The 12,822-nt window shown below is 34.8% G+C and overlaps 2 protein-coding genes across 2 annotated transcripts; both read right to left on the reverse strand.

Moving 5' to 3' along the window:
• Positions 1–3,898: 3,898 nt before the first annotated feature.
• On the reverse strand, positions 3,899–7,844 carry LOC149266044 (uncharacterized). Its single transcript, XM_089394738.1, has 3 exons — positions 6,460–7,844; positions 6,001–6,351; positions 3,899–5,895 (listed from the first exon to the last, which is right to left on the reverse strand). The coding sequence occupies exons 1-3, from the start codon at positions 7,708–7,710 to the stop codon at positions 4,048–4,050; spliced, it is 3,450 nt and encodes a 1,149-aa protein (XP_089250864.1). The 5' UTR covers positions 7,711–7,844; the 3' UTR covers positions 3,899–4,047.
• Positions 7,845–7,869: 25 nt separating this feature from the next.
• LOC149266045 (toll/interleukin-1 receptor-like protein) lies at positions 7,870–8,424 on the reverse strand. Its single transcript, XM_089406948.1, has one exon. It carries the CDS (start codon positions 8,422–8,424, stop codon positions 7,870–7,872), a length of 555 nt encoding a protein of 184 aa, XP_089263074.1.
• Between the last annotated feature and the right edge of the window lie 4,398 nt (positions 8,425–12,822).

Raw genomic sequence — 12,822 nt, forward strand, 5'->3', positions numbered from 1 at the left:
TTAATTAACTCTATGTTAAATTCTAAGAGATCAACCAATCTTATAATTCAGTGAGTGTGATAAGTCTCATTTACATATTAAGTTATAGATCCTCTCAACAAATTGACAAATAAACTAGAATAAACTAAATCCTAAAACAATTAATTTAGATGTCTAGAACATTAGGATTAGGATATTAATAGAGTGACCCTTCCCTTATTACTCCCTTGATGAGAATATATGCTTGAGATGGGTCAATCGTCTATTCTCGCTACTTCCCCACAAGGAAAAATCTATGCTTGTGGAAGGAATGATCAAACCTTCAACATTGTCCCCCTCAACAATTAATATTATTCATTAAAAAGGGTTCGTTGATAGTTACCTTGGGATCCTCTATGAAACAATGCCATGCACAAGGGTGGGTTGGTCTGCCCCTCCTTACAATCTCCCCTAATGAAATGCTTAAGCCTTTAAAAAGGGCCAATTGACCCTTTCTCTCATGCTTCCTCATGATGTAAGTACTATGATCAAGAAAAATTTGGTTGATCCTTCCTTGAGTTTCCCTTTAGTGTATATTATGCATCAAAAAGGGTTTAATGATCATACCTTCGAATTTTCTATGACATCAGTATTATGCTTAATGGTCAATGAAATCTCCCCTTAGGTCTCCCTCAATGTCAATACTAGATTTGAGGAAGAGTTAGTTGAACACACTTAGTGCCCCGACATAATGAAAATATTTTGGTCAAGGACTTATGATATTGGTTAAAGAGAAGATCATCCCCTAAACAACCCTTCCCTATGACCCCTTAGATTACAATATTATGCCTAACAAAGGGTTATTAACTAACATATTCCCATTCATCATCTTGATGGAAATATTATGCATGAGGAAGGGTCGATCAACTCATCCAGTGGATATCCTATGACATGAATACCATCCTTGAAAGTTTAGTCAACCCTTATTTATGTTTCCCCTTCATCAAAATAATATGATTAATCTTTGTGATAAGTATACAAACTCTAGAAGAACGAGAACATATCCCTATAATGGTTATGGAAGCTTGAAAAAGAATTAGGAGAATTTTGAGGTCAAAAAATTGTCTGAAATCACATTTTTTTACTTGCATTTTCAAAAAAAAATAATTATGGGTCCACTAAAATATGCAAAGTCGGCACTCATAGGATGCACTTCACATTTGAGTAAATTTATAAAGAGATAAGTTGAAAATATGATTTAAAAAGAAAGCTCTCTATTTCTTTAAAATTTCATAAATCATATTTTATTACTTTTATTGGGAGACCCATTTTAGACCTCAAAATTCTCTTAATTGAAGACAATGGTTCCCACATAATAGACATATAAGTTTGAAAAATAAGAGAACATATCTATATAATAGATTTGGAAACCTAAAAAATGATAAAAACATATCCCTTATAAGGAAGCTAACTTTGATATCAACTAATACAAAAATAACTAGTTTAAATGGTTGAAAAACAAATCAATTATTATTATATTTTTAATAATTCATCACTTTATGTATGAAATCACAATCTTTATGTCTCCTCTATTATTATTAGTCCCTATCCATCCGCAAGACTATAGCAATCACTTTGATCATTACTTTGCATTAATTATATAAATATTTGCCCATTTGCTAGTTTATAATATTATAGGAAAAAAAAATGTAATATATTCAAATTTTATGTTTATATCAATTTATTGTTGGATACAATGGTGATTAATAAAGTGGAAACAATAATTAAAACAAAAATGTCAAAAATTAAAAAACAATAGAACTTAAAGAGGAAAAACAAGGCCCATAGAACTTTGAATTCACAGATGAGTGTATTGTTAAGGCACTCCATGCTTAAAACTCACTAGTTCAAATCCATGTGAATGTCTACTCCTTTTCCAATTATTGTTTTCTTTAAAACTTATTATTTGAAAAGTTTTTGACAACACTATATACATGGACTATTTTCTTTTACAACATTACCTATTCACATGAACTTGATTTTGAGAAGATTTAAATCTCTTTTTATTTTGACAATACACTATGTAATCTCTTTTTATGAATGAATAATTACCTTTAAACAAAATATACTTAATCATATTGGTTATTCATTATGCTTTTTTAAACTCTTATTTATATTTATATATATATATATATATATATATATATATATATATATATATATATATATCATTATTCAGTCTGAACAATAATTTTAGTTCTTTAATTCATCTTCTCTTAAGTTTTACACCAATATATTACTTTTATCAATTTATCTTAACATTTATATCTAAAATAACATACACAAGTTATAATACTCAATTCCATGTTTAGAATATCAATCTCAGACATTGTTTATTCAATCCAGAATATGATCATTACTTTTCACGAACAAAGACTATTTCAAATGCTTTCATTTCTAAATAGCAAGATATTTGTGTTTTTAGCCACGGAATTGTATGAAAATAGAACTCTTTTTTTTTTAAATAAATTGTACATATTGTAAATAAAATTATGTTTAACATAAATTTTTTAATTTCTAAAAAAATTAAAAATAGGGAAAAAAAGAACAAGGAAAAGAAACCCATTAAAATTTATGAAAATATTACTTTTAAATATTTTGAATTGATTTGAAAATAAATGAAATATTATTATAGAAAAAATAAAAAAATAAACATCATAATTTTCATTAAAATTGATTTAAAAATTTTCATTAAAAATGATTTATTTTAATAATTTTTAACTTATTTGATTGGATAACATTAAGCTGCAAAATACTATTTCTATAAGTTTTATTAGTTACCTATTTCTTAAAAGGTGGCTCCACATTGATGAACCAGTTTAAGTGATTAAATAATGACAATAATAAAACCTTTGTTTCAAACTAATCAACTTATTTGTTTTATAACATAAAACAAACTATTAATGAGAAAATAATTTTTAATTAAAAAATAAACTAGTTTCTTTGTGCTTAAACTAGTGTTTATTCACATTATCATTAATAAATAAATAAAAAATAATAAAAAATTAAACTATTTTCATCTTATAAAAATTGAGCATGATGATGACCTTATATAAAGTCTTTTCAAAAAAATAAAAATTTAACATAAAATTAAAATTATGTAAAGATTTTGATTATTAAAATATGTCTCTCTTCAAACTTGAACTCAACTTTTTGTAAAAAGACATGTTTTTAATCATTAAATTTGCCAATTAATCATATAAATTAAATGTTTGGTAAACACAAATAGACTTCAATCCATGATAAAAATCAAAACACTTACACCATTATATGTCACATGTTGCCAATTTTTTTTTGAAATTATAAAAATTAACTTTATTATAATTTTATTTTAAATTATTTATTATTAATTATAAAAATAATCAATATATGAGTTAAACTTATATTTGTTTTAAAATACGTGTAACAATATTCTTAACCATGGAAATTTTGAATTTGTAAATAATTCTTTTTACAATACCATGGTTTATCAATACCATGCCTAGTATGACATGTGTTGATATAACATTTTTTAATTATTTAATTTAAGCTAAATCAATTAAATGAACATAACTAATTTAGAGATATAAAAACTTAATCCTTAACTATGAATACTACATAAATATTCCAACAGATTTAACTTTTATCATCCTCTTAATAATTACCCATACTTAAATTAAAATTATTAAAAACTTATTATAATTATTAAAAAAATACGATAAATGATAATAATTATTATTTAATATTATTAAAAAAAAACCCAACAACCTTAACATTAACCTATATAACCCACGTTCTTTAATGCCATTCACACGAATAACACTTCTCACCAAAATAGAATTTGACAACCACGGAAGTGTTCGAACGGGAGCTTCCAAGTTTTGCCATCTATCTAACCTCAACAATGTCAATGTCTTCCATGCCATAATTAAAATCTAACAACTAAATGAACCCAATACTCCCACACTTACTACCCACCAAAAGCAAGGCCACGAAAACAGAGAGAAATGCAATAAGGCTTCACATAAAAGATTAAAATATACCATGGTCTTAATTTGACATGCTCTTCATTTTTTTTGTTTTTCTATCCCCCTCACACTCTCTCGCTCCAGAAATAGCGGACCACAGCCTCTTGATTTTGCTTTCTTTTACATATGTGAAATCTTCCTTCAATCGTTGGCGCAACTGCTCCAGTACTCTCCCGCGCCACTGCAGTTTGGGACAGTACCTTACACTAAGTATTCGCAAGGACATTAAATGTTCCACACCTCGCAGCTCTTCTATCTCACCGCATTCTGCAACAGTTAAACGTCGAAGCTCTCTGAACTGCTCCAACCCTTGCATGCACTTGAACTTGGGACATCGCTCAACAGTCAAACCCCATAAATTTTGCAAAGCTGGCAACTCTTCTATCTCAGCGAGATCAGCGACAAATAGCATTTCAAGCTCTGTGAGGTGTTCCAACCCTTGTATGGTCTTCAGTTTACTACATCCAGAGACGCACAACCAGCACAAAGATGTCAGATGTTCCAGAGATGGCAACACTTCTATCTCATCAGAATAACTAACATCTAGATCTCTAAGGTTTGGGAGGTGTTCCAACCCTTGTATGGTCTTCAGCTTACTACATCCAGAGACATACAAAGATGTCAGATGTTCCAGAAATGGCAACACTTCTATCTCATCACAATAACTAACATATAGTGCTGTAAAGTTTGGAAGGTGTTCTAACGCTTGTATGCTCTTGAGTTTACTACATCCACTCACAAACAAGCACTCCAAAGATGATGTCCACGTTTCAGGACTGGTGAGCTCCTTTACATTTTCACAATCATAGATACCACAAAGCCTTCCTATCTGCCTCAATTCCTTACAGCCAGACAAGCGAAGTTTTTTAAGGTTTCGGCAAACTCCTTCAGGAAAGGTTACCTCCCTTATCTGTACACTAACCAGTTCAAATTTCCGGAGCCTCTCCAAACCAAAGATACATTTGCCATTGGAGTCGTCCAATTCATTCAACGCTGCTACTGTTTCTCTTTCTCGTTCTGCTGTTTTAAATGGAAGTTCGCCCAATGGACAATCTTCTATGCGAAAGTATTCGAGATTGTTCAGCAGGAGAATATCCTGTGGTAACTTTTGTATCCCACAAGAAACCAAACTCAACCGTGTCAGTTGAGTCAACCGTCCAAAAGTAGCCGGCAAGCATTTCAATCGCGGGCAATTGCTCACCCGCAAATCCTTCAAGCTCTTGAGGGAACCGAGGGAAGATGGCAGCACTTCCAACAAACGGTCCCCTAAATGGAGTACCTCCAAGTTGCATAGGTCACCGATACCGCTTGGCAATTCTTTTAACTCAGCATCCACTAAATATATTTCTTCCAAGAACCGTTGATGTGCAACCTGGGGAGGCAATTCTTTCACCTCGGAACAACATGAAAGATCCAAGAATTCCAGCGTGGTAATATTTCCAAGTGTCTCTTTGGAAATGGTCACATTCCTACATTCCTTCAAAGAGAGACGTTTGACCCGAGTCAAATTCCCAAAAGAATTTGGCAGCTTCGCCAGGCGGGAACAATAAGACAAATCGATGGACTGGAGGTTTGGTAGCTTTCCGATGGAATCAGGCAGCATCTCCAAACTGGTAGCATAAGACAAATCGATGTGCTGAAGATTTGTTAGCTTTCCCAGGGAATCAGGCAACGATCTCATTCTTGTGAAATGTCTTAAAACCAAGTATGTCAAAGAGTGCATATAACAAAATTCCTCTCGCAAAGTTTTGAGTTGGACAGTCCCATCATAATCCACAACAATCTTTTCAAGGTACTTCAGTTGTCCTACGGACTTTGGAAAATCTGAAACGGGAGAGTAGATGTTTAACTCTCGCAACTGGAGAGGCGGCTGCAATGTACACATTTCCACTCTAAGAAAGATTTCGAGATGATTCTCATCTACAAACAAATTGAGGTTGAAATAAAAGAAGTATAAACACGCAAAATTGCGTACCTGAGATTCCTGTTGCCACAAGGTTTTCAATCTGCTTCCTCTCACTTCTAAAACTCTTAAATTTTCCAGGGGAACCCAAGAAGGCAGGGAAGAATAGGGGCATTTATACCAGCGGAGCCATATGAGATGTGGTGACCGCACCCTCCTCAATATAGCTTCTACATAATAATCTTCACTTGCAAGAATTCGCAAACCATGATAACGGTCTGTATTGAACAGTGCCCGCTTACAGTTTTCCAACAGCTCCTGACTACGCCTTCTGTACCATGACATTTCTGAACGGACACCGACTCGATAATCGAAACCGTCTAGACGATGAACCGTCGAAATCCCGCGAACTTCGGTTGCGACCTATTCAATCATAAAAATAAAAGATGATAGTATCCAGGGCACAGATCTTGCGTTGAACAAAACAACTTTAAAAATTTTGACCCAAAGAAGAATGTTTGAATCACTTACAGACCACGACGATTCTTCAAATAACTTATCAATATTTTTATTGTTCGTGGCGTGACACCAAAGACGATGGGGCATTGATCTTTCCGCAGCAGTATATCTTCCCATATCTCTAACCTGATCATGCATTTTTATCCGCTTTCCGCTGTCCAGTTCCAGAAGACACTTGCTCTCTAAATTTGAAATCCCCACCGCTCCCCATATTCTTTTTAATGTATCCATATCTTCTCCTATAGAAAAGCAGGCCATATCTAAGAATATTTGCCGGTACTCTTGGTCGAGTGAATTATAACTAATTTTGAGCGTTTCCCGTATGTCCGCGGGTGGTATCTTGTGAAAATCATTCAATAGATCTTTCCAATATGTGTCATCTCTTCCACAAAGAAGAGCCCCAGTAACTTTCAATGACAACGGCAATCCATCACAGGCCGTTACAAACCGTTCCACCAGATGTATAAATCCTGGTGGTGGATGTGGCTGATTGAAGGCATATGAGCAGAACAACTCTTGGGAGTGTGCTCCATTCATCCCGGTGAGCTTATAAATTGATGAATCTGCTATTTCTGAACATAGGAGAGCATGCTTGTCCCGAGAGGTAACTATTATCAAGCTATTGGAACTAAGAACATCCCTAATTGGTAAGAATGCATCCAATTGATCGGCCTTCTCTACATTATCTAAAACTATCATTGCATTACAACAAGTTAGGTAACGTTTAAGGATTATCACACCTTGGTCCACAATCTCAATTTTAATATCCCTGTGTGTCAAGTCCTTAATGAGCTTCATTTGCAAATCAACCAGAGATTTTCTAGCTGCAGTTTCACTAACATCAGATAAAAAAGAGGATCCATCGTACTCAGAGCACCTAGGGTTGAAGATCTGTTTCACCAAAGTGGTTTTCCCAATACCACCAACACCTATAATTCCCACAACCCTGGCCTGGACGTCACGCTCCTGCCCCTGCTGCGACAGCACTGTACTTTCAAAGTCTTGTAGCTTATCATCCAAACCAATTGGATATTTAGCCACAAAAAGTGGTGTTTTTGGAAGTTTTTTCAATACGTTTCGCACAACTTCATCCAGAAGCTCCTGCTCGTTCCTGGATGAATAACCAATGAGACACGCCTGGGTAAATATGAAGTGTTGGTTGAGGAATAAGGATAACAATCTCACATCTAAAAAACCACATGGTGGAAACATCAGAACATCCCCAAAACTTGTGACATGGGAAATCCCCAAATTTGGTCGCATGTAATAGGATATACTCAATACCACAGGTCTGTCACTGATTCAAAGTACCCTAAACTACAACTGTTAACCTAATAACTTTAGCTCCTTCACTTAATCAAATTCAATTAATATCAAATACCAATCAAGGAACTAAAACGGACAAGAAATAGTTAAAAATGTTTACCCATTAAAGCCCTTCAGTTCGCAACCCTTCAGATTTGCGACATGAGAAAGAGCAGCTCTCCAGCCTTGAATGGTAGCGGAGTCGTGGCGTGCCTTCTCTCCATTAGTTTGAGGGTCGCTACTTGTCTTCTGCTCGAGTTTTTTCAGGGCTTTACCGTATGCTCCGTTTTTGTCGTTCCACCTGACCTCAGAAGGCTCGACATTGAAAAATATTGGAACAATGGGAGCCCCGGACTTGAGCATAAGGACTAGTTCGTCGAGGCACCATGTCGATTCCGCATAAGTCGGAGAAAAAATCGCAATGTGCACAGAAGCCACTCGAATAGCGGCTTCGATTTGAGACTTGATGTCGTGTCCGGCCTGCAGTTCAGGCCTGTCAAGAAACGGCCACAATCCATGTTCACGAAGGCGCTTGTCGAGATGGCTAACGAAGGTGTTTTTAACATCGGGCCCCCGATGATTGATGAAAACATCATATCGGGGACAAGAGGTGGAGGCAGAAGACGATGAAGCATCGCCCTTCTGTTGCGGTGGGGTGGATAGGTTTGCCATTGCAGAAGGCGGAATGGGATGAATGGATGGACTGAAAATAAGAAGAACCGCTGACACAATGAATAAGATGAATAGCTGAGGCGGTTATCCAAAACTGGAAGCAAGAAGCTGCAGCAGAATCCGAGCCAAACGAGTATTGTATCTCACTATGGGTGGAAAGGATGTGCCGTATCTCAACCAGTATTGTAATGTTATTTTACAACCCCCAAAAAAACGAGTAAGGTAACAGGTTTCTTGGTTGGAACATTCCCGGAGGTTTCTTGCTTGAAATATATTCGAAATAATTAAAAGTTCCACCATCATGAGACTCTTTTTCTTGCTTGGCATATTCCAGGAGGTTTCTTGATTGAAATATTCCAAACCTACCTTTCACTTTTGTCACGGAAACGACAGAATGTGCATACGTGTTAGAGGCATTATTATAAACAAATTTATTGTTGATTTTTCTTGGTTCATGATGGAACATTATTACTAGGGTTTCGGGTAGTTTTTATCTTTTGGTTTCTCGGGACACCCTTTATTATCTTATTTACATAGTAATTTGTAAATTGATTTTTATTAATAAATTCAAAAATCCAAAAAGCAATGGCCCAAGAATAAAAAATGTTATTAATAGATATTCCTTCTTACTTACATTGAAACACAATTTAGTAAATTTTATTTGATTTCTTAAAACAAAATTCATTTAATTTTAGTTGATTTTTTAATATATAATTAATTTTATTTGATTTTTTAATATAAAGTTAATAGCACAAAAAGCAATTATTAAAAAGGTAAGAAATCTAATTTCACACATAAATGTCATTATTGGATGTTTCTTCCTACATAATTCATTAAAGCTTATTTGATTTCTTAATATATAGTAAATAACACAAAAAGTAGTTGCTATATTAGAGTAAGAAATCTAATATTACAAAGAAACAGTCATTAATGAATGTTTATTTTCTTTAATTTTATTTATTTTTGTTTTATGATAGGTGGTCCTCTTTTATGGTTATAGCCACTTCTATTTATTGTTTCTTCTCCAATAGCTTAAGAATCCAATATTAGAAAACATACATCCAATATTACAAAGAAATGTAGTTAATGGATGCTCATTTTCTTTAATCTTATTTTACATTGATTAGCTATTGGTTGTGTTTGACCCAAAAAAAAATACACCTCCTTCATAGTTTAACATTACCAAATGAATTTTATTAGTTTTTCACAATATTTAGATTTATTTATTTAAAATCTAATTAGTTAAATTCTTATAACTCTTATTTTGTAATTATTACTTATGTACAAATATAATTAATAAAAAAACTACTATACAACCCAGTGCCCACCCTTCACTCTATAATGAGAATACAAGTGGTCACTTGCAGCTTTGTCCTCCGCTTCCTCAAAATAAAACAAATTAATGAAACTCTAATCATCATCGACAACATAATAAAAAACTCCCTTATAATTCATCAACAACCAAAGGAGACACCACCGCCCATTGGCTTTTACAAGTACTAAACATTCTATCAAAACACGCCATCGCTTTTCTTCCGGCATACCGGATCTCTGTTGTCTTCACCGATTGTGGGTGGTGAGAAAGTGCAAGGCCATGGGAACCAACCGTATAGAATTTAAATTAAGTAGTTCAAATAATCTGTAGTCATTGGTTTGGCTTCCTTTTTCTCTTTATATGTGCAGGTGGGTGCATCTCATGGCATTAAAGCTTAGCATTTAATGTGATTAATTCTTAATTACAATGTTGACTTGTGTACTTATTGGATATGGTTATTATTAAACTGATTAAAGGTTAACCTCTGTGACATGGCTCGTCACATTTTTCTAATGGAAAGGTTTTTTTTTGGAGTATTGATGCTTATATTTCAAGTTAAAGGTTTGAATGCATAATCATGTCTGGTCCCTAATTCCCACTATTATGGTCCTCAAGGTATTCATCTTAGGACTCACAAACAAGAAGCTTGGAACAAGCTCCCCTGTTGGTTATGTGCCAAACAGGGACATACTTCAAATAATTTTCCACAAGGGGTAGAATCCAAACTACAAAGAGGGAAAAAGTCCCAAGAAAATGTTAGAAAATACCAACAGGATAAGAAAAAAAGAGAAGAAAGAAATCCATTAGTCCAAATCCATAACTACATAATGTGGTTCCAAACTACATAAAACTGAAAATTGTCCCAATATTCATATCAAAGAAGCAATAAATGTTATGGGGAAAAATTTGTAACCCTGGTTACAAATCCATGTAAAAATATATAAGACCACGGCGATGAGACACGTATTCCAAGCTCAATGGTGGGCAAAACATCCTAGTGGGTGTTCATTTTGGTTATTATGGCTAAGGAAATTGGCAAAGGCAAAAAGGCATTTTCGGCACATTTATTTATGAAAATAAAGGAAAATATGAGAAAAGGGAGGTGAAAGGTCACAGGTTGAATGTGAGGAGGAAAATAATGGAAAATGATGGAAAATAATGGAAAATGAAGAAAATATAAGCCTCATTAATAGAAAGGCTTCTGAGGATCAGTGGGCAAGCTTGCTCAGTTCAGTTTTGGAGCTCTCTCTCCATTCTCTCTCTCTCTTACTCTTAGATACTTAGAATTTTCTTGGAGCACTCTTGGAGAGTGTGGCATACTTGAAGTTTTGGATCAAGAAGGCAAGGGAAGAGCAGGAAAGCGCAAGAGGACATTTGGATCAGCTGCTACAACGGGTTTTTTTGCAGGTATCCAGTTGCATGTATGTTTTTCTCACTAGTTTCGGCATGCATGACACATGCATGTGGTTTCTTAGTTATGGTCTGTCATTGGCATGGAGGATTGCCTGGATTGATAGTGGATTTTCCTAGCTTTGCCATTTCTTGGATAACCATCATGTTGTGGGTTCGTTTCTTTGTTTTTCTGGTTGGTTCTCATGTTTCCTTAGCTTGGGTTGAGTTACTAGTTCCTGGAGCCTTGGTTGGAAAAACGCTCTGGAGCCTTAGGTGGGTTGAGTTACTAGTCCTAGAGCCTTGGTTGGACAAACGCCTTGGAGCCTAGTACACGATGTGGGTTGAGTTACTAATCTTGAAGCCTTGGTTGGACAAACACTCTGGAGCCCGGCATAAGCTGTGGGTTGAGTTACTAGTCCTGGAGCCTTGGTTGGAAAAAAAAATCTTGAGCCCTGGAAGGCTTGGATAGAGAAAAATATGATGATAATTTTTTGATGTCTAACCGTGAGGTGGAATCATTGTTTGATGGGTTGAGGTGGTTGGCCTCCGGAAGCCTTGGATGTGTTGGACACCTAATCCTCAATGGGTTAGTGTGGAAGCTGAATAGACAAAGTAGTCCAAGAGACCTTGGGATGTGAAACCCAACGGTCAAACAATGTACTATAAATGTATATCATTTGTCAATAAAAATTGTACTCTCATGATTTATCTTTCATATTTCTCTTGCTGTCCATGTGTGTTTAACATGGTATCAGAGCAGGCGTATTCATGCCCTACATAATTAATTTGGGCCATTTGTTTTATGGCCTTTCTATGCAGTTTATTTCTGCCATGAAATTCATGAATATTTATTCAGCTCAATTTTAGCTGCAACATGATTATACTGCTGCTGGTGTCTGCTCTCCATATAGAAGCGCCTCCATACCCCTGACAATGCCTGCGCTGCTCCTCCATATAATTAGCTGCTCCTTGGATTTGAGTTATGAGCCTTAACTTAGTCGATTCGTGTATGGGTCAATTTCTGTGTTAAGAGTTGAAATGATGAATTTGCTAGTATTAAATTTGCTGGTTTATAAGAGAAGAATTGTAATGTATGCTCTTCAAATGTTAGAAACAATTTTCTATGTGTGCCTATGAGAGGAATTTTGTAATCGAAGTATGTTTTGTTTTCTTGGATGATGAGCGATATTTGTATTAAAAGATTGTAAGCTCTGCTTGTAAATGAGTATCGATTCATATCGACTTGGTTTGCACATGTTGAGGAAAGGAATTTGAAGCTGGTTGAATTGCATGAAATGGGCAATCACAATTAAACTAAATGACAGTGTTGTTGAGGTTAATAAATCGATTTTTGTGCAATCGAATTTCATAACAGGAAGACAGGATTTGTTGGGTCTATTTCTGTTTGTGAGCATTATGCACTGAATTCACACCTGGAGTTGCTTGGTAAAGTCGAGTGCTGAAGAATTACATTTGACAAAGTCATGAATTAAAGCAATTTAATTTGTTTTAGCACTGATTAATCGATGTGCAGAGGTTGATCTAGATGCAGAATTTGTCAGGATTCTGTCTGTCCTGAATCAATGAAACAATTCACGTGAAGGAATCGATTGAATGTTTTAATGAAGAACGTTTTGATGTCAGAACCGTTTGATGAATGCCCAGAAGAACGTTTTGATGTCAGAACCGTT

This window comes from Pinus tabuliformis, chromosome 6, assembly GCF_031772625.1.
Source record: "Pinus tabuliformis cultivar Carrire ecotype Pingquan chromosome 6, CPIR1, whole genome shotgun sequence".
NCBI classification, from domain to species: domain Eukaryota; kingdom Viridiplantae; phylum Streptophyta; class Pinopsida; order Pinales; family Pinaceae; genus Pinus; species Pinus tabuliformis.